This window comes from Arachis stenosperma, chromosome 5 (assembly GCF_014773155.1).
Source record: "Arachis stenosperma cultivar V10309 chromosome 5, arast.V10309.gnm1.PFL2, whole genome shotgun sequence".
NCBI classification, from domain to species: Eukaryota; Viridiplantae; Streptophyta; class Magnoliopsida; order Fabales; family Fabaceae; genus Arachis; species Arachis stenosperma.
In genome coordinates this window covers 126,990,607-127,013,264 of record NC_080381.1, presented here as the reverse complement: position 1 = coordinate 127,013,264, position 22,658 = coordinate 126,990,607, and the positions used below count along the sequence as shown (strand labels likewise).

General features: G+C 35.0%; 2 protein-coding genes across 8 annotated transcripts; both read right to left on the bottom strand.

Moving 5' to 3' along the window:
- Window positions 1-10,560: 10,560 nt before the first annotated feature.
- On the bottom strand, window positions 10,561-13,888 carry LOC130980099 (uncharacterized). Of its 5 annotated transcripts, none has more exons than XM_057903739.1 (6): window positions 13,657-13,888; window positions 13,062-13,206; window positions 12,370-12,727; window positions 11,934-12,276; window positions 10,861-11,853; window positions 10,561-10,784 (listed from the first exon to the last, which is right to left on the bottom strand). In XM_057903739.1, the coding sequence occupies exons 3-5, from the start codon at window positions 12,430-12,432 to the stop codon at window positions 10,964-10,966; spliced, it is 1,296 nt and encodes a 431-aa protein (XP_057759722.1). In that variant the 5' UTR covers window positions 12,433-12,727; window positions 13,062-13,206; window positions 13,657-13,888; the 3' UTR covers window positions 10,561-10,784; window positions 10,861-10,963. The 5 variants fall into 5 exon arrangements, with proteins under 5 accessions (XP_057759722.1, XP_057759723.1, XP_057759720.1 ...); XM_057903740.1 differs by having other exon boundaries at window positions 11,934-12,252; XM_057903737.1 differs by having other exon boundaries at window positions 11,934-12,727.
- Window positions 13,889-13,893: 5 nt separating this feature from the next.
- Window positions 13,894-21,629, bottom strand: LOC130980097 (probable cyclic nucleotide-gated ion channel 20, chloroplastic). Of its 3 annotated transcripts, none has more exons than XM_057903731.1 (13): window positions 21,391-21,629; window positions 19,921-20,468; window positions 19,064-19,255; window positions 18,849-18,947; window positions 18,087-18,224; window positions 17,466-17,708; window positions 16,598-16,864; window positions 16,124-16,269; window positions 15,934-16,011; window positions 15,311-15,440; window positions 14,895-15,141; window positions 14,272-14,434; window positions 13,894-14,180 (listed from the first exon to the last, which is right to left on the bottom strand). In XM_057903731.1, the coding sequence occupies exons 2-13, from the start codon at window positions 20,422-20,424 to the stop codon at window positions 14,081-14,083; spliced, it is 2,307 nt and encodes a 768-aa protein (XP_057759714.1). In that variant the 5' UTR covers window positions 20,425-20,468; window positions 21,391-21,629; the 3' UTR covers window positions 13,894-14,080. The 3 variants fall into 3 exon arrangements, with proteins under 3 accessions (XP_057759714.1, XP_057759715.1, XP_057759716.1); XM_057903732.1 differs by having other exon boundaries at window positions 19,921-20,481; window positions 21,391-21,594; XM_057903733.1 differs by lacking the exon at window positions 18,087-18,224.
- Window positions 21,630-22,658: the final 1,029 nt, after the last annotated feature.

The following is a 22,658-nucleotide window of genomic DNA, read 5'->3' as shown; positions in this document are numbered from 1 at the left end:
TTGATCAATAATAAATGAATTTTAAATCATTAAAATTTAGAAAATAATTTAGTAGTAACTAAATTTAGATTAGAAAATTGTAATGCTGTGTTATGAATAATAATAATAATAATAATAATATAATAATAATAATAATAATAATAATAATAATAATAATAATAATAATAATAATAATAATAATAATAAATGTGTATGCTGTTTTATGAGTAATAATAACAATAATAAAATTAGTATGCTGTTTTACGAATAAATAGTTTATCAGTCGTGAGGTTATTCTGCTTAGTTAGTTAAGGTTAAATAATTTTTGTTTTAAGGTAATGAATATGATTGAAAGATTTTTGTATAACAGATTTACTGCGTATATTTGGAATGCAATTAAGCTGGAATTAGTTATAATGGTCATGTAATGATAATTTTGTTTTTGAGAATAGTTATATTATACTGGGACTTATAGTGGAAACGTGATATTGTAGGGTTCACGGTTGTTGCTGTGTGATCATTTAAAGCCGCCGGATTCATACAACCAAATTGTTGAGTCACACTTACGCGAGACAGGATTTTATAATGTTTCACAAATTGGATTTATTCCATGTCAGTCAGCAATGATTAATGCTCTGATTGAGAGATGGCGGCCTGAAACTCACACGTTTCACTTTCCAGTTGGTGAGTGTGCCGTGACCTTGGAGGATGTGGCGATGATTCTCGGTCTGCCGACAAATGGTCTTCCGGTAACAGGACCGACCATGAGTAGTTTTGAGGCAATGGAAGCCGAGTGCTTGCACCAATTTGGAGTTGCACCGAGGAAGACGGAATGTAGAGGGAGCTTTATAAAATTAACATGGTTTAGGGGTTTGAGAGATCGTATAGTGGACCAATCGGTATAGTCACTCTTCTTGGGTGATGAAGTGGACCAATACCCACTCTTCTTGGGTGATGAAGTGGACCAATTGGTATAGTCACACTCTCTCGGATGACTTGGTGTATTTACATTATCCATTGGAAATTTACATGCATTGGTATCGAGCTGCATTTGGTGACCACTTGCAATTGTCGAACCTTGTATTCGAAGAGAATCCAGAAGGTCCTCCACCACCATCTGCGCCGGAACCGGAACCGGATCCGGTACCTCCACCACCACCGCCAGTAATACCGCCACACCAGGGGGTTGAATACTTTGCATCATATGTTCCTGAGACACATCCGTCTGATTATTTCTCAGAGCCAGTCCCGGTACAGCAACAGTATTTGGGTGGTCCACATTTTGAGTATCCAGAGCAAACTTCATTCAGTCAGCTGCTTGGTTTCATGGCATCGGGGTCGCACCACTCACATTCAGGTAATTATGTTGACATTCCCACCGACCATCAAGCACATTCGGGTGGGATTACTCAGGCTAGGAGGTCATTGGATTCGAGACCTCGGGTTCACACTTCCTCGGCTAATTCTGGTGCCAGAATGTCTGTTGACTCAAGCAGAAGTGCTGAAGGCATTGGAGGGATTATACAGAGTGAAAATACTAGACATATTCCGATGAGTCTGATTCATGAGAGTAACAGGGCAGTTGATGAGACTGATAACTACCTAGTAGACCATCCAGATGATGCGGATGAGGATGAGGATGAGGATGAGGGAGAGGATGAGGATGATGATGATGATGATGATGATGATGATGAGGATCCAGCTCCCAGTGCAGGTAAAATAAAGTTGTTTTTGTATTTAATTACTTAATTTCTATTAGTAGCTTTATGGTGAAATTGTATTTTTATTACATATTGAATACCCATTTGAGTAATAGGATCCACCATTTGTATTTGTATTAGTAGCTTTATGGTGAAAATGTATTTGTATTACATGTTGTGTTTTCGTAGGTACGGCCACAAGTGAAAGAGGAAAAGGTTACAACCTTAGAGCTGATCCTCCTCGTCGGAGTGCAAATCGGTATACACCATCTGCTTTTAACAGGATTGCCAAAAAGTGCAGAAAGTTATACACCAATATGAAGTGGGCACCAAGGAAGTGAAGTTGTATGGATGAACTAAGTTGTTAATTAAGTTGTACTATTTACTTAATAAGTATGTCAATTAGGTTGTTATCGCTATTTAAAATTTAAGTTGTACTATTTAAAATCTTCAACACAACTCTATCATCCATATCAGTATACGTACTTGTCTATTCTCACACTCATTTAAATTTTTTCTACAAGAATGATGGAAAGAATGAAGGAGAAGACTAAAAGGAGAGGAAGAAGAACATCAGCTTAGACGGAGAGCACAGACGAAGAAATGAAGCTTCTGTGATGTTTTCTTCGTTTTATTTAAGCAGTTACCGCAAATCGGACCCACCGACCGCGTTCTACACAAATCGCTCGCTCCGATTGGTGCACGGTCGTATTAAAAAAAATTTTCCCGCCCGAAATTGGTGCCACCGATTACTATGTTATAAAGTAGGACTCCTACAAATCGGTGGGTCCGATTTGGTTTCTCCATCTTACACAAATCGGTGGCACCGATTTGTGTTCTTCATCTCTCCTCCACAAATCGGTGGGACCGATTTGTGTTCCCTCTTCTCTCTCCTTGAAATCGGTCCCACTGATTTCTTCTCCCCTAAATTTCTTAAATTAACGCTGTCATAACAGTGTAATTCCCCCCAAATGATCATAATGAAGCATTACTCACACCGCTAAATCATATAAAAAAAAATCAGCCAGCACATTTGTAGAGAGAAAATAGATGCAAAAAGAAACTTTAAAATTATAATTTGCATCTCTTTAAAATCTGAAATAAGTCTTCATCTCACTTGTCATTAAATGTGCATGTAAACCACAGAAAAAGAGAAAATTTATACCTCCTTATATTTTCTGGTAAGCGTCGATGGCTCATCCATTGCTCCATGTCACAGCCACTGAGTTTGCATTTCTAGCCTCCTTAAAAGTGGATGGAAGAAAAGGATTTCAACTATGTTGCAAAAATAACATATTGGAATAAGGCTGTCAAAGTTTAATTACAACCAACTTTCAGCAATTGATAAGTTCTACCTCCGTCCAAGAGCTTGAAGAAAATTCTGTATGTGACCAATGAGAATAGCAAAAAGCAAGAGTCCAAATCCTATAATGGCCATGCTGAAAAGGACTTCCCACATAAGTGCTAGGGACCAGATTACCAGCTAAAGTACTAATTTGCTGCACAAATATCATAGGATATAATTGTTACTCTTATAGATATCAAATCAATTGCATCCAAGATTTTGGATACATATAGAATAGTTTTTAAATAAATACAGAAAACTCAACCAACTGATATTTCAAGCATATATAAATTTTTTTCATAGAATCTCTAAAAGTAATGTTAGATTAACATAATATTAGAGTTTAATTTTGGTATACTATACATCTATACTTCAATTTATATTGTTTAGAAAGTGAATGGATTATACGTTCCTTTTGTGAAATTAATTAAAATAACATTTTCACAAGAACTGCTCGTGTGAGAGAGGAAGAAAAAAGGGAAAAGAAAAAAAGTAATAGTTCACCTGGAATCCCCAAAACAAAGAATAGATGTATTTGTTGATCACATTAGTTTTTGTAACAAGAGTTTCAACATTTTGATATATCCCATAAGCAAAACTATCCTGAGATGGGGGATTTAAGCACGCAACAACATCAGTATTATTGTTCCATTGATTTGATGTCTAGTCAAGTTGAAAGATTCCATCATGACTATGTCCACAATAAATGAATAACATGTATTCAGGGATCTTCGATTTGTGGCAATTATTAAATCACTCTTCCACCTTAGCCCATGACAACAATAAAGACGTCTCACGGTCCACAAATTCAACCCAACAGAATACACAAATTCAATCATAATTTTAGTCTTTATCTTATCTTATAGTTATCTTTATCTTTATCTCTATCTTATCTTTATCTTATCTTTATTTATTTTTATCTTTCATAGGGCAATGCTCTATATATACTTAGTTTTACCTTCATAGTGAACAATTCAATCAATCAATAATCAATAAAATTTCTTCATCTTTTCTTTTCTTTCATTATTATCCTTTCACAATTTTATTATCTTTGCGTACTCTTTCCGTTTTATTATGGTATCAGAGCTCCTCTTGAGCTCTGCTGACATCCATGGATCAAGGAGAAAGGACACATCAGCAACTTCATTCGGAGCCTCTTTTGGACCTTTCGTCAGCCCAACACTTTTCCTTCACGGCACTTCCTTTCAATGAAGAAGCTCGTCCTTCAAACCAATTTGAGCTTTTGCCAAGTCCAACTACTCATTATCTTTGTTCTTTCAATACTTTTTCCACTGTTAACAATTCTTCAAATCGAGATTCATTCTTGAATACTTGGATCATTGATTCTGGTGCCACAGATCACATTGCATCAAATTTATCTTGGTTTATTTCTTACACACAAATTTCTCATATTATTTGTTCATTTACCAAATGGTTCTCAAACTACTGTTTCTTATAAAGGCATTGTTCAATTTTCACCATCCTTGGTTCTTCATGATGTTCTTTATTTACCTCATTTCAACTTTAATATTATCTCTGTTTCAAAAATTACTCCAGCACTCATATGTGAACTCACTTTTTCATCTTCTTCTTGCACTTTACAGAGCAACAATTTGGGGACGATTGATTTGGCCAGAATGAGAGAGGGATTATATGTCTTTGAACCCAATTTCGGTAAAAATTCATCCACTACACACTCCATAAATTCCATCCAATCTCCACCCATTACACCATCCAATAAATGGCATTTTCGTTTAGGACACCTTTCTAGGCAAAGACTTAATCATTTACATAAACAATTTCCTTTTATCTCTATGCATCATGATGAGGCTTGTGACATTTGTCATTTTCTAAGTAAAAAAAACTTTCATTTTCTCAAAGTTTTAACAAAGCCAATGCAAGTTTTGATTTCTTACATTTTGATATTTGGGGTCTGTTTCGACAAAATTCTATTCATAATCATAAATATTTTTTTACTATTGTTGATGATTTTAGCCGCTTTACATGGGTTACTTTATTAAAATCAAAAGCAGAAGTGCAAAATCAAATAAAAAATTTTATTACTTTAATTGAAACACAATTCAACTCCAAAGTCAAAACTATCTGTTCCGATAATGGACCAGAATTTATTTTACCTGATTTTTATGCTTCAAAGGGTATTATTCATCAACGTAGTTGTGTTGAAACTCTTCAATAAAATGGAAGGGTAGAACGCAAGCATCAACATATTTTGAATATAACTCGTGCTCTTATGTTTCAATCTAATTTACCATCATCCTTTTGGTCTTATGCTGTTAGACATGCTGTTCATTTACTTAACAGAGTTCCATCATCCGCAATTAATTTTAAAACACCATTTGAGATTTTATTTAATCATCCACCAAATTATCATGACCTTAAAATTTTTGGATGCTTATGTTTTGTTTCTACCCTAATAGCAAATAGATCAAAATTTGATCCAAGAGCCAAAAAGACTGTATTTATTGGCTTTCAAAGTGGTTTTAAAGGATATATTGTTTATGTTTTAGAAGATAAAAGAATTGAGATTTATAGAAACGTGATTTTTTATGAAATGATCTTGCCCTTTGTCACAAAATATGTCCAATTTCATACACTCAGCCCAACATTGCCAAACACACCTTCTCAAAAACAAGATTCAGTTAGTCTTCCAATTGAACCCTCACCTATACCCATTGACCCAACTCCACCTAGTTCTTTATTTTCTCCAACAATCTCTCCTTCTTCCTCACTATCGTTACCTAGTCAAGTTGAACCCATGACAACCGAATCACTTTCAACACAGACACCTATATCTCCTTCCGCACTAGACACCAGTCCACCATCACTTTCTCATCCCCCGTCACCTTCTTCACCACCTGAGCAACCCCATCCTCGTCATTCCGACCAGCCTCACCGACCTCCAGCATATCTCTCTGATTACTTGTGTAATTCCTCTCTCATCTCTACAAATCAATCTCCCTCAAAGTGCAAGTATCTTTTATCTTCAGTCATGTCTTTTTCTTCTCTTTCATCTTCACATAAAAAGTTTCTTTTATCTCTACATTCTGACGTTAAGCCAAAGTCTTTTAAGGACGCCAATCAACACTCTAATTGGCGTAGTGCTATGAAAGATAAGTTGGATGCTCTTGAGCTGAACAAAACTTGGCGTCTTGTTGATTGCCTTGCAGGGGTTAAGCCGGTTGGCTGTAAATGGGTTTATCGCATCAAACGCAAGCCTGATGGTTCAGTTGATCGATATAAAGCACGCCTTGTGGCTAAAGGGTTCACTCAAACTGAAGGTGTTGATTTCTTGGAAACTTTCTCCCCTGTTGTCAAGCCTGCCACCATCAGATTAGTTTTGGCATTGGCCTCTAAGAAGCGTTGGCCCATACATCAGTTGGATGTCAATAATGCTTTCTTACATGGGGATCTTTCTGAGGATGTTTATATGACTCTGCCACCCGAATTTACATCTCCTCAACCGAATCAATGCTGTAAGCTACTAAAGTCACTGTATGGTTTACGACAATCTAGTCGTATGTGGTATGACAAACTTTCTCATCTTTTGCTATCTCATGGATATCAGCAGACCTCATCTGATTATAGCCTATTTGTTAAATTCATTGGTGATCAAATTTCTATCCTTTTAGTCTATGTTGACGACATTGTTCTCACTGGTAATTCCATTTCTGAACTTGCTGCCATTAAGTCTATTTTGCACCAACACTTTCGAATTAAAGACTTGGGCCCATTAAAATATTTTTTGGGTATTGAAGTTGCTTAATCATAGAAGGGAATTTACTTATCTCAAAGAAAATATTGTCTTGATCTTTTGGAGGATTCTGGTTTATTAGGTGCTAAACCTGCCTCTGTTCCAATGGATAGTACCACAAGACTATATCAAGACAAAAGTCCCCTACTATCCGACCCTTTTGTATATCGCCGTTTGGTTGGCCGTCTTATCTATCTCACCACTACTCGACCGGACATCATGTATGCCACTCAACAATTAAGTCAATTCATGGCATCTCCTACTGAATCTCATCTTCAAGCTGCCAAGCATGTGTTACGATATTTGAAAACTAGTCCCGGCAAAGGACTTTTCTTTCCAAAGGAATCAGAAATTCAGCTTCTTGGCTTCAGTGACTCTGATTAGGCCGGATGTCCTGACACTCGACGATCTTTAACAGGTTCTTGTTTCTTCTTAGGCAGTTCTTTAGTCTCTTGGAAGACCAAGAAACAAACCAACGTTGCCCGCTCATCCACGGAAGCAGAATATCGTGCACTTGCCAACACAACTTGTGAACTTCAATGGATACTAAATGTGTTACAATTTTTACGCATCTCTCCTATCCGCCCACCAGTTTTATATTGTGATAATCATAGTGCTCTTCATATTGCTGCTAACCCGATTTTTCATGAACAGACCAAACATTTAGAGGTTGATTGTCACTTGGTTCGACAAAAAGCTCAAATTGGAGTAATGAAACTTCTCCCAATTCCCTCTTCTAGACAACTAGCCGACATCTTCATCAAGCCTTTGTCTCCTCAATCCTTCCATCTTAATCTGAATAAGCTTAGTATTCTTGACATCTTTCATCCTCCAGCTTGCAGGGGCGTATTAAATCACTCTTCCACCTTAGCCCATGACAACAATAAAGACGTCTCACGGCCCACAAATTCGGCCCAACAGAATACACAAATTCAATCATAATTTTAGTCTTTATCTTATCTTATAGTTATCTTTATCTTTATCTATATCTTATCTTTATCTTATCTTTCATAGGCTAATGCTCTATATATACTTAGTTTTACCTTCATAGTGAACAATTCAATCAATTAACAATCAATAAATTTTTTTCATCTTTTCTTTTCTTTCATTATTATCCTTTCACAATTTTATTATCTTTGCGTACTCTTTCCGTTTTATTAGCAAGCATCTCGCAAACATTGAATAACCCTCTCAAAGAAAGAAAAAAAAAGTAGAGAAAGAGAAAGTTAACGAATCGAACATTAATTATACTCCAATTCTAGTTTAGCCACTTATTAAATTATTGAAGGAAAACGTAATAACTGTAACGGCTTGAATTTCACTACTAATATTGTAGTCCTAATTTGAAGGATTAGATTTATGAGGACATGATATTTACATAGTCTAAAACAATAATCAGAATTATTTAATACAATTGTTCAATAAGATATGATATGAAGGACTTATCCATCGAGAATAAAAAAGTATAAAGCATTATTGGGAGAAGCATATTCAGGTGAAAATTCTAGTTTGAGCCTAAATCTCATTACATATGACAACATAACTGGCACTATGACATTACAGTTGTCTTCGAGTTGATCATACATTACTTTCATGCTTTTTTTTTCCTTCTTTCACTCTTATCATAGTTTGAGGTTAGGCATTCAGTTGGTAGCTTCTGATACTAAAACCTATAATAACATGGCAGAGATTAGTGTTTGTTCTTGGTGTATGTTAATATTTAACACGATCATAATTTTTTTTTATTTTCTAATATGTTACAGTTTGTATGGCAACCATACGAAGGATCAATCATACTCGACGAATTATATGAACACCTTAAAGTGTGTGACACAATGGTACCATTGTTGTCATTCGAGTGTGTCGAATGACACCCTACGAATTGAGTGATGCGCCAGTTTAGGTATGCACAACCTGCCCTTAAGCCTGCAAAAATCATTAGAGTGGAAGACCATTGTATTACTTTTTGCGAAGCACAACTTCATGAGTGAAGGGTGATACATGCGGGATGGATAGAGGATTGGGGCAACCGTCGCAACACTCAATTGCGAGAACAGCATCCCCTTCCAATTTGAGATTTTAGACCAGCTGCTAATTACCATGATTGATACTTGGGTTTATTCGAAGTATGACTGAGATTGTCAAAGGGAGTTTCTCAGCAACTACCTCAGCCACCGCCTTAGCAACAATAATTTCCTTAGTATGTAGTATCTCAACCATTTCCTTATTACCGTCCACAGCCACCACAACAACTACAGTACAACCACCACAACTATCACAGCTACCACAGCCACCACCACCAACATTAAACAAGAGCGCAAACTACAGTCCTCTATACTTAGAGTTCTCCCTAATCCCATTGCAAATGCCTTTTGTTGGGGATGATCATATCCAGCAATGGGTTAACACCAGTGTGGGTAGTTTTTCGGATTGGACCATATTTGAGCCACAATAGGGGTTGTCTCAACTACATCGGGTGTCTGTTGATATGGCCTCTCGTCGAGGGAGACTACTTCTGACCACACTTCAAGTTATATGTCGGTTGATTCCCGAGGGAGTGGTAGCATCGCTTCTCATATTTTATTCGATATAGCTTGTGTTGATCTACTACTAACTAGGCCGAACAATCCTGACTTGAATGTGGTACAACAAGAGGTTGTGATGAGTACAACCCTGGTGCATTTACTTTGGGAGAGGCAGTTGGGTTGGGTATGCCCAAGAGAGGGGCAGGTGGGTTGAGTATGACTAATGTTAGTGTTTCAGGTCGGGGTCATCTGTATAACCTACGGATGGAGAGAAATCCACCAGATAAGTTTACTCCATCGGGGTTTGATAAGGGGTTAATGAGCAAGGGGATGAAGTGGATCCTCGGAAAAAAGTAAGCGGGTGTTCATAAAAAAGTTGTGTAAGTTTATTATATCAGAATTTTGTGCAAGTTTATTTGTATTTTTAAGTTAATTTTTGTAAGTTTATTGTATCATATTTTAATTTTTTTTGTATAAGCTTATTGTATTAGATTTTTTATTAATAATAGAAGTACTTTGCTCATTAAAAGTTGTGTTTTGTCATATTTAGTTGTATTCAGTTGTAAAATTAACAGAAACTTTCAACTATACTAATTCAAAAAGTTAATAGATAAATTCAAATACATTAATTTATAAAATTAACTTTAAAATACAAATACAACGACCAACAAAGACCTATGAACCACCACTGCTACCAACCCCACTCGGTCCAACATGCTGAAGACATCGACTACGGCTATGACCCTGTCTACCGCAGAGATGGCATATCCGAGGACCTTTGGGATGACCTTTCGACGTTCGCCTCAAGGTAGGATTAGCGACCAACGTCGGTCCCGAGTAAGCAGGCCATGTCTCAGGATCGCCTACTGGGACAAACTCCACTCCATAGACCTTGCGAATCTCTGACATCTTGTATACATCATTAACATACACCTGCCAATTGAGTCGCTGGTTAACACAACAAGCAATAACGTGGCAACAAGGTAGTCGTTCCACCTGAAAATGCCCACAGTTACACACCCGTTGCGCAAGATCAACAACTAACACTTTTCCACTAGGCATTTCGCGCACCGTGAACACCTCATTTCTTCCATCAAACTGATGCACAACTAAATTTTTTGCACGTTGCATATTTTCTTCTATGCGTTGAGTGGCAAATTCAGAGTAGGTAAATCCAGCACGCTTGCGCTCTTGAGCCTCAGCACTCTTTTGCATAAAGAGCTGGTCTAACCGATAATATGTTGCTCGGACAAGGGCCAACACAGGAACATTTCGGACACCCTCCAACAATGAATTTAGACATTCGACTAGGTTTGTCGTCATGTGACCCCATCGATGTCCCTCGTCAAATGCCAATACCTACTGGTGAAGTTCGAGATTGTCAAACCATCGGGCATATCTCTCACCTCGCTCTTGCAACTTCTTGTAGTTGATGTTGTATTCATCCACGGTTCTTGAATAGCCTGCAAATCACACCGTACATAGTCATATTAGGCACTACCAACCATCATAAGTAGAAATAACAGTAGCGTCAAATACCTATATTGACAACAAGCTTCTACAAGTATGGATCCTTGAATGCCCTTAAAAAGTTACAACTGATGTATCTAATGCAAAACATCCACCATGTTCTTGGAGGTTTTCAATCACTGTTGCTACGATTTATTGCTGTCCGTATTGACTCATGTCGATCAGAGATTATCCCTACACCGTCTCTCCTAACAACACGCCTTCTTAAATTACTGAAAAAAAAGTACCACGTATCAGTAGTCAATCCCTCCACAATGGCAAAAGCAATCGGCACAATGTTTTGGTTCCCATCTTGTGCAACTGCAACCAAAAAGACACCTTTATATTTGCCGTAAAGGTGTGTGCCATCAACCTGAACTAAAGGCTTGCAATGCCGGAACACTTTATAGTATGGAGTGAAACTCCAGAATACCCGCTGAAGTATCCTGACACCGTCCGCCTCTTCACCCCCGTTACACAAGGGTCGTGTTTCTATTTTGAAAGTTGAGCCAGGCATCTTCTGAACCATTGCTAAGAACCACCACGGCAAAGCTTCATAAGATAATTTCCAACCACCAAAAAATCTGGTTATCGACTTCTGCTTTGCCAACCAAGCCTTTCGGTAACTGATGGTATAGTTGAACCTTAACTGGACTTCTGCAATTATAGATTTCACCTTTATGGATGGGTCGGTTTCAACCAATGGCCTTATAGCCTCAGCAACCATGTTTGAGTCTAACTTGGAATGATCTTGTGAAACCGTTCCTAAGGTGCACGTGTGCCTCCCTTTATATCTCCGTATCTCCCAACAACCTTTCTTCCGTATCAAGCTGGTTCGGATAAGCCAATCGCACCCATGGCTATACATCTTGCATTTTGCATAAAATGTCTGTGGCTCGGACTTATAAACAGTGTAATCGACTCCTCTAGAAATAGTGTAGCTCCTAATTGCCTCGACGATCGACTTTCTAGAGCTGTACTCCATTCCGATCCTAAATTTTCCTTCCTCAAGATCAACAACACCTATAGAAAAAATAAATTGTCACTCATTGATCTATCCAAAATATAAATTAAGGAAAATGTATTACTCATTCATCACATACCTATGTTTGTATATTCAGGAAATTTCGGTACATGTATGGTGTCAAGATTCAAACTACGCATAAAAGGTGAAACGTCCATCGGTTGACTGACTGCAGGTGAAACCACTACATTTTTTATTATTGCCTCACCTCTCACATCACCATTCTCATCCTTCTCATCAGCTTCGTAGGTAGCTTCAAAATCCTCTTCGCTATCACTATTCATTCCTTCATATACTTCGCCTCTATCATCTTTCATATCTGAATCATTTTGAATCTCATCTGCATCTATATTTTCAAACTCAATATACAACTCAATCTTTGTCTGTTGCACCTGAGTCTGTCGATGAATATGGAACATACGCTGCATATTTGCATCATCAATGATCGGCATGATATCAAACTGTATTAGGCTACCAAATATGATAACGAGATTCCGATATAGAATATTGCTTACTCTCTTTAAGATATCACTCTCTATGTTTTGACAGAGGCTGTACTGTAACTCTGCAAACGTCATGGTGCATGGAACCACAAGCGAAAACAAATTTTCACACTCAAAAACTCACCCCCTCTTGAGTATTTCGTATAATTTTACCGTTATGATACACTACCATTTTTGCAGTACCCTCCATCACACTACCAACACACAAACAACTTTCTTCTTCGCAATTAAGTAAAATGGAAATGAGCGTCGCCTTATATAGACAGAGCACCCAACATGCCCCTGCGTGTTGCCTTAGATGTTGCCACGTGACTAACACGTGTCTCGCGTGCTAACCAAACACGTCCCCTATGTGTTCATCCTACTCTACCTGCAACATCTATCCATCAGAAATTATGTCAAATAATTCTATTTCTAGCAAAAATACCAACATTTTTTTCATATCGAAAAAAATTAACCCCTAAAAAATTGTTTTGTATTAAAAGAAATTAAAAATTATATCAATTTAAAATAAAAATTAAAAATTAAAATTAAAAAAAAATGGCCACAGAGTTGTCATCTCAACTCAACCCAAGAAGAAGATAGAGCAAGTGACAGGCAGATTTAAAATAAAGAAAATCCAGTTCCACTTTTTTTTTCTTTTGGTCATACACTCACACACACTAAAGGTTTCATTACTACCCAGCCATAGCTGGAATTCGAACCTGGAATGTGGCTTCCATGATGCCAACATATTGACCATTGGTGCAATGCCTCTGCCACCCAGTTCCACTCTTCTGATCTGTGTTTTCTCCCGGATCAAGTGATTTTTCCCGATTTGCATACAGATCCGTGCCAGTTATCCCGATTCTGCTCTAAAATCGGTGGGTATTAAACAAAGTTATATATTAAACAAAGTTGGATTAATTTGTTTCAGAATAAATACTTTTTTATTTTATTTCAAAAAAAATTTCTACCAGTGGCCCTCCTAAGAATGAGATACTATACCTTGACAAAATCTCACAATCAAATCTCAGACTATGAATTTTGTACAATCTCACAATTGTAGTACTCTTCGTGATCTAACCCTACTTTCAATTTTTCGTTCGAGCATCCATTGTTTTTATTTTTTTTTTTCATGCTTTTATGGATAACTCAACTCAAAAATAAATAATACATTGTTCACCAAAAAAGAAAGAATACAGAAGATTCAAACAAAATAAGCCTGACCAAAAATATTTAAATAAATAAAGACCGAAAAGAAACAAAATAAATATGGCAAAATAAATAAATAAAGAAGACAGTGCTGTTTGAACCAACCGTGATGATATATACTCAGCCGTCACCGAAGAAATTCCTCATCGTATTCGCCGCTGCTTCTTTCTCTCTTCGCTCTCTCTCTCTCACAATTACAGATCTAGATCTATGAACTATGAAGAAGTTCTCCTCCCGGCTAGTGCATTCTATAATATATAAAATTTCTATCAAAACCCTAAAAGCCCCCGCACCTGCAAAACACAAACTGCGAGAAACCTAAAGCGACCGTACCTGCAACTGTTGCGAAAATGATAACGTCCGCGTCAGCGATTCACCAATCTGATTCATTTTTTGGGCATTTACTAGTTACAATAATTGTCTTATTGAAAATTTTCAGACTACAATCTTGTCCTTTATTATTTACACAATTACGCGTTTGTATATGGTAACGAATAACGATACTCGCACTATATTTCAATTTTAAATTTTAAACTGCAGAATCAGCACGACTTAGACGTTTCTTCCTGTATCTCCATGCAACTTGAATACGAATTGCAGCTAAGGATCTCCAATAAGGTGATTCATACCTACAATAGCAACACAGTTACCGAATGAATCATGGATTTGAATTCGTAGATTGAAGCTTGATACAAATTTAATGGAGAAAAGAGATGTGACCTTAAGGCTCCTTGAACACGCGGACTCCGCAAGAATCTTGTGAAAAGGATTGTGACTTCTTCAAGATCTGCGGCGCGGAGCGAAAATGACTCTACATTTGTTAAGCACCTCACTGTTCTGTTGCTAAGCAACCTTTGTCCAGGAAGCCTTACTTTTCTACCATCTGCATGGAAAATCATATTGATACGACATTCATAAGTCAAAGTGCCTAGATGAAATTTGAGCTTCTTTGGATGGCCGTTAAAAAGAATGTTAATGAATTTTTAGTAGATTTGATCAATTTTTACTACTAAAAATAAAAATATTTAAAAAATAAAAAATTTGAAAACTACAATTTACATCAAATTTAAAAAGATTCTTTTACTAAAAAAATAATATTTTTATATTATTGTATTCAAACATAATTCATAGATAAAAGAAATATTTTTTCATGATATATTTACTCTTACTTTTTCAAAAGATAATTTAAAATTATCAATTAAAAAAATTCTTATCTTAGAAACAAACCTTTTGTATTCATATACATTAATCCATGAATTTACTAGAAAAGTTGTTGATTATTGCAATTCCTAAGGAAATCTACTCTTTAATAGGGCATGGTTTTTTCAGGTTTGCTAATATACCTGTACTGACAGAAGAATGTTCTAAATACCATGTTAGAAGTTCTTCGCCACAGGCATCCCCTTCGGATAACGGAAGTCTTATTCCATCTTCTCCGACACTCTCGAGCTTTCCTCGCACCACGAATACCATCTTATCTACCAGACAACCCATACTCAATATAATACTTCCTTTTATGTATGTCCTTTGTCTTAATCTCTCACAAATGGCATCTAGGATAGGTTCATCCATCAAAGCAAAAATTCGAACCTGCAAATGTTGGGCACAAATTCCATTAAGAATGAAAGCAAAGTCTTCATCAAAGGCCACTTTTAGTATGCTTTGACAATAATTTGGCTGTTTATACATACAACTCGTGTTTAAACTTGTATTCAATTCTATCATGATAACTTGTTATAAGCATGATACCAGTGCATACTTTCTTAATAAATTTGAAGAGATGACGCCTTATGTCTCTCTGTAGATCTTCTGGTAAATTTTCCATAAGCATTTCTTCGTTCACTCCCCTTGTTGCAGCCCAAGAATAACGTTCAGCCTGTCGTACTCTCCTACAATGTAGATGTATTATCTGAGTTATACATTATGTGAGTAAAAAGTTTCATGCAACACCAAACCTAAACAAAAATGACAAATAGAGGACATTCTATTTTCTTAATATTGACTTATTGAGTAAGTTCAGGTCTATCACTAACTTCTCTTATGTGTATATTTCTATATCACAACCATTTTTAGTGCTAATAACTTAATTCAAAACGATGCCAAATAACACGATCTCAACAATTATTTCACATCCATTGCAGGATTATGTGCACTTTTAAGGTACATAGTGATAAAACATATTCATACTTATTTCTTTTGGTGACTATAAATCAGATTTACTAGTTGCACATACAGGAACATAAACATATTTGCAGGCAGCTAGAAGTAGATGCAAGGAGAAACTTCAAGTTATAATTTGCATCTCTTTAAAATCTGAAATAAGTCATCATGTCACTTGTCATTAAATGTGCATGTAAACTACAGAAAATGAGGAATTTATACCTTCTTAGATTTTCTGGTAAGCGTCGATGGCTCATCCATTGCTCCACGTCACGTCCCCTGAGTTGCATTTCTAGCCTCCTAAAAAATTGATGGAAGAAAAAGATTTCAACCATATTGCAAAAGATAATATATTAGAATAAGGCTGTCAAAGTTTAATTACAACCAACTTTCAGCATTCGGTAAGTTCTACCTCCGCCCAAGAGCTTGAAGAAAATTCTGTATGTTACCAATGAGAATAGCAAAAAGCAAGAGTCCAGATCCTATAATGGCCATAGTGAAAAGGACTTCCCACACAAAAGTGCTAGGGACTAGATTACCAGCCAAAGTACTGATTTGCTGCACAAATATCATCAAGGGTATAATTGTTACTCTTACATATATCAAAATCATTTATGTATCTTCCCTTGGCAAGTAGTCTAAAAGTTATGTTAGATTAACATAATATTAATTAGAGTTTAGTTTTGATATATTATACATCTATACTTCAATTTATATTGTTCAGGCAGTCAATGGATTATACATTCCTTTTGTGAAATTGACTAAAATCATTTTCACAACTAGCTACTGAATGTGTGCGTGTGAGAGAGAGAGAGAGAGAGAGAGAGAGAGAGAAGGGGGGGGGGGGGGGGGGGGGGGGAGGAAAAAGAAAAAGGTAACAGCTCACCTGGAATCCCCAAAACAAAGAATAGATGTATTTGTTGATCACATTAGTTTCTGTAGTAAGAGGTACAACATTTTGATATATCCCATAAGCAAAACCACCATCAGATGGGGGATTCAAGCAAGCAACAGCATCAGTATTGTTGTTCCACTGATTTGATGTTTGGCCAGGCTGAAAGACTCCATCATGACCATGCCCACAATCAATGAATGTCATGCATCCGGGGATCTTAGAATTGTGGCAGGCATCTCGCAAACATTGGTTAACCCTCTTGAAGAAAGAAAACGGTAGAAAAGGAAAAAGTTAGCAAATAAAACATCAATTATACTTCAATTCTAGTTTAGCCATCTATTAAATTATTGAAGGAAACATAATAACTGTGATAGTCTGAATTTCACTACCAGTATTGCAGTGCTAATTAGAAGGATCAGATTTATGAGGACATGATACTTACATAACCCAAAACAAATAATCAGAATTATTTAATACAATTGTTCAATAGGATATGATGTGAAGGACTTATCCATCAAGGCATCAAGAATCAACAAGTATAAAGCATTATTGGGATAAGCAAATTCAGGTGAAAATTCTAGTTCTTGAGCCTAAATCTCATTCCATATGATAATATAACTGGCATTGTGACATTAAAGTGTGTCTTCAAGTTGATCATACATTACTTTTATGCTTTTTTTTTTTTCTCTTTCACTCTTATCATAGTTTGAGGTTTAGGCATTCAGTTGGTAGCTTCTAATACTGAAACCTATAATAACAAGAGCTTGCCACCTCTTGAACAGAGGGCGACAAATCACAGCGTATCATATTTTTTTATATATTTAAAGAAAAACAAGCTTCGAATGCTGTTTTCACTCACCTGTAGACCAAAGAGGTACCAGCAAGAGCCAACAACATGTCCAGATAGCATAAAAATTAGAAGGTTTATTATAAAATTTGCCCAGGCTGACTCAAATATAAATCCTGATGGAGACTGGCCAATTAGCATAGGCAGAAATCTAAACAATCTGGGGATGTACTGCACAAGGATTGCTGCACGCAGAAGATTCTTAGCATAATTTGCTCCCCCAAGGGATTTTGGCAGGACAAACAATATCATTATCTGCACATATTTCACTATATATGTCATGGAAAGGAGTATGGTTACAAAATGACTAAATTTCAAATAAGTTGAAATACAAAATTCCAATAAAGTCAAACTAATCAATGACAATCTCAATATAATGGAAGCACCAACGAACTTTGTGTTTTCCTTTTTTTATCAAAGATGTATGGCAACTAAAATCCTAACTGTGCAAGAACATACATTATATATTAGAAAAATATACATTTTTGGATCTCATTGCCTTCATAAAAAATAAAAAATAAAGTCTGAAAGTATTCATGGTGAAAGGGAGATGGGAAGACATCATGAAAAAATGGGTATTTGTAAATTGAAAAAACATGACAAGCAAAGAAAGGGAGATGGGAAGACATCTACCTGAGGAAGAGGAAATACAACAAATAAGTCAAGAAAAAAATAACCCCGAAGGTAATGAAGTGCGATTTTCTTCGGATGGTCCTCTAAATCTCCAGTACCAACCACCCTTGACTCAGGAGAAACATAAGCCAATTTGAACTGCAAAGTGGCAATTTGGTTGCATATGTAAGCCTTTAATAACATTTGGTTGCATATGTAAGCCTTTAATAACAGAAAGTTGGACACTAGACGAGAAAACTTAACATCCATGCTTAGAATTCATAACATAATGCATAGTTATTTTTCTTCTCTATTCCCCTTGGCTTTAACCTCAAAAATAGCAAAGCAAAGAAATTGGCACAGAATGCAGCTCTACTTAGAAGTAACAAGGTTATAGTCCAGATTATTATCATCTGTTTTGGTTAACCATTTCATTTGTAATTTCTTCCCGTCTAATCTATAAAAGGTAGTTGACACTGTATGTCATATTAACTTCAGTAAATAACAAATATCCTTTAACAACGGGGAAAAAAGATAAAAACATCAATACTCTGAAGTCTAAGGTTTGTGGATTGAAACAGAAAAAACATCTATGATTCAAAGATATATGGAACAATTTCAGATGAATTGAGGCTAAGATTGTGTTGAGTGACTCAACAAGATATCAGAAAATCCTCCACTTGTATTATCAATGCAGTAATGTTCCACAAGTATATATTGATTTGTATAAATTAGAAGGAGTGCAAAGGAACCTTTTTAAAATGGTAGTTATAGAGAACATACCTGGAGAAGAATGTTAAAGAAATATACCAAATCATTCAAGCTTCGAACAATAACAAGTGTTGTTGTCATTGACCAGTCGACAACAATACAATTATGATCCTACAACCAGTGAAAAGAAAAAAGGTGCAGAGTAACCTTAGGCATAGTATCAAGGAAAAATAAGAGACTGCATGTTGCAAGATGTTGCAATTAAGTATTATCAGAAACAATCATACCTCTCGTGCATAAAATACAAAGAAAAATAATGGATCCACAAAAATAGCAACCAAGCAAAAAATGGCCAAAATCTTGTTCCATTGTTGTATGACTTTAGTGTGAGGATTTATAACTCCAGGAATGTACGAACAACAAAGGGAATAAAACTTTGTTGCAAATCCCTTGGCGTCCCCATAGAGAGCATTGTGGAACTGCAGGCATTCAGAATATGAACAAAAGTAGCTTACATTATGCAAAAGTTATAGACCGATAATACATGATAAATATCTACAATAAAATGAAGGTAAAGAATAATGATACGGTTCAGCTTTGAATAGTCTTAGAAAAATTTCTATTGACTATTGATAAACAATGAGACAGCTTGAAGTACCCATGTGACAATAACTCAAAGTGAACAGTGATAGCAACAACAAAACTAATTTCAGCAGTCAAGAGAACAAGATGCATTGGTGCAGCTTGAGTAACTAAAAGGGTTTTGGTCAAGATACATTTGGTTCCTTTTGGTTAATACCGTTTTCCTGTTATTATGAATGCATATCTAGGTAAATACCAATCGAAAGTGCTTTTCACGGAAATACCAGTCATCATCTTGATGTATAACACAAAATAAATACTAAATTATATTACGATGATACAGATTACAAGATAGATACTAAAGTATATCTATTGAAGCAACTGACAATAGAAACAATGTAAAAGGTAAAAAAAAGATATGAATAATTATGAAAATTATATAGGCTACTTGAGAATCACATAAGTCAATTTATCAAACATCTAGAAGGCTATACTTGCATCTAGAATCAAGATCTATACCATGAAAAGCTATGTACCATTAAATTTTCGACTATGATGCTACCTTGGGATCAAATATTGTCGAAGATTTTGAAACTTTATGTTGAGAAGGCTTGAAGTATGTTGGGCAAGAAGTGCAATAAGGATCATCACACATTCCAAGTTGTCCAGACCTCATTAAGTGTTCATTTTCCTTATCATGGTTATTATGCCAGTTATTCGAACCAGTGCCACGGAAAGCATCAAATTTTTCTGTCTTTCTTTCATCTTCTTTTCTTCCTGTACCAACCATCCTCTGCTGTAAATGACTGACAGTTCCGGTAGCATATAGTGGACCGCTCATTTGTGGAAAGGGGGTTTTTCTCTCACTCTTCAGTGGACCAGTGTGTCCAACAAGACTAGTTTCGCTATCATATGACTCCAGGGTGCTCATAGGAATTGCAATTGAACTTTGTGTCCTGGATAAGAATCTCTGCAATTTGGAATTCAGGGTCTCATCATATTGTTCTTCATCCTTTGATTCCTTTCTCAACAGCATTGGCAGCTCATCATTTTTAAGACTAGCCATGGTTCCTTTCCAGTTCTGTAATTTCTTCCCAAATTAACCTGCCACTGAATACATAACCTGTATCATATAAGTTATCTTAATTTTGGAAACCTGAAGAAGGAGAATATGAATAATAAAACTATAAGAAACTAGTGACTGTGTCATAAGGCTTTATTAGTCCAAACACAGAAAATAGCGGAGACAAAAACGGAGATAAAAGTGTGTTTGGTAGTAATTTCAAATTTGGAGATGAGACCGTTTAAAAATTAGTTTTTTTTTTTTAAATCCTTACACATAATATAAACCCAAATAGGATGTAGTTAACATGCGTTCAAAATTACTATTAATAGAAGTTTCTTAACATTTTGCTTTAATAAATAAATAACAAATACATTAAAAATTTAAATTCTACATAACCTTAACATGTGGCCATAGCAGCTGAATCCTATAAAATATTATAAGAAAATCTGTCTGTCCCCAAAAAGATACGATTTTCTCCATAGTTGCATGTATTAGTCATATACTCATTATTAATCTTTACCAAAACTCAAATTGGCTGCAAATTTTCTTTTCAAAGATGAAGAAACTATCACATTTTTATAACTATAAAACAGAAACATTGAGAATAAGAAGTTATTCCAAGGAGTGCTTGTTTTGAAATTAAAAAGAGTAAATCTATGATGGGTTTGAATACTTGAATGCATCCTTGTAGGTTTGGATTCCCCTCTTAATCATTAAAATGGATCACGTATTAAGAAAGAAGTAATGAACTCCCTCATAACAAATCCTATGAAAGCTTTGAGAGAAACAAAGCAAAAACAAACCCTAATCATATATCTAATTGCAATGAATACATACATAATCCAATCTCTAGTTTCTGAAACAAACACAACTCGTCTACATCACAGCAACCAAATAATAATAATAATAATAATAATAATACCAACCAAAAAGACAATGTAAACCTAGAAAGAGTAGTACTAAGACCTGTTAGGAAGAGGATTTTTGAATCAGGCAGCACGAAATTAAGTGATGAAAAAGTTCATTTTTAAGAGCTTGTTGATAACTGTAGAAGAGGTTCTCCTCTGAGAGAGTTGCTTGGAAGACAAAGAGGAATTGAAGTCTGAACTGAACACATTTATGACTTCAAAGAATACCATCAAAAATTAGAGCTGTAAAGCTTACAAAAGACTTCAAAGAATATTGAGAAATATATAAATATAACAAGTAATATTTGAAAAGTCAGTCTTATGAGTTATGAGTTTATGACATGTGAATATATCTAATGATCGATTAAGACAAAAAAGATAAATAAATAAATAATTAAAGTAGTAAAAGACTGTCGGAGTATGAATTGCCAGTTTGCCACTGGTTACGTCATGTTATGAAAATTGTATCCTAAAATTAATATAGTTGAACAAAAATAATCATAAAAATATGATAAAAATAACTAAATATTAAATATATATTTTAAAATTTAAAAATTAGATTTTAATATTATGTTTGTAATTTTTATTTAAAGTTTGTGATTTTTTATTTTTAAAATTTGATAATTTTGTATTAAGATAATATAAAATTAAATTTGTTTTAACTTTTGGCATGTATTTTTTAAATAATTATGCAAATATTTAAAAAAAAGTTGAATCAAATGCATAAGATTTACCAAATACAATTTTTTTGTCATCTATAAAAAAATTGATATTTTTTATATTTTTCATATTTTTAAATTATTACAGATTTATTTATCGTTCATATTTTTTGTATTATTTTTGTAATCATAATAAATTTTTTACTATATTTTGATGGTTTACCCTCAATATTTTTTTTTTCTTCATTTACTTTATAATACAAATAACAATAATTAGAATATATCTAAATTGATTCTGAACGAATCTCAAATTAGATATTTTAATTCTAATAAATTTTTATTATTTTAAAAAATTTAAGTATCATTTTTATCACACTGCCTGCTTTTTCTACTATTAACAATAAAGTATTTAACATACGTATAAAATAAATAAGTTTTTAATAAATTTCATTATAATTTATAAGGTAATTAGATCTTTAAAGTCTTGGTATTTTTAGTAGTTTTTTCCGTCTTTTTAAAAGTTTTTTTTATGTTTTATTAAAAATTTCACCACTAATCTATGTCATTTGGAGTTTTTTAAAAATTATGTGCTCGAGTTATTTTTGAAGAATTTAGGTAAAGATGAGCAATTAGAAAAAATACCCAGAAAGCAACAAGATTGAGTGCT

Bases quoted from the DNA above. Each gene is read 5' to 3' on its own strand.
- LOC130980099 (XM_057903737.1), bottom strand. From the start codon at position 12,432: ATGACGTTTGCAGAGTTACAGTACAGCCTCTGTCAAAACATAGAGAGT. The intron at 11,854-11,933 runs GTATGTGATGAA...TTTTTTCTATAG, and splicing joins TCCTGAATATACAAACATAG to GTGTTGTTGATCTTGAGGAA.
- LOC130980097 (XM_057903731.1), bottom strand. From the start codon at position 20,424: ATGGCTAGTCTTAAAAATGATGAGCTGCCAATGCTGTTGAGAAAGGAA. The intron at 19,256-19,920 runs GTAGCATCATAG...GAATGCCTGCAG, and splicing joins CGACAATATTTGATCCCAAG to TTCCACAATGCTCTCTATGG. The intron at 15,142-15,310 runs GTATGCACTGGT...CAACATTTGCAG, and splicing joins TCTTCAAATTTATTAAGAAA to GTTCGAATTTTTGCTTTGAT.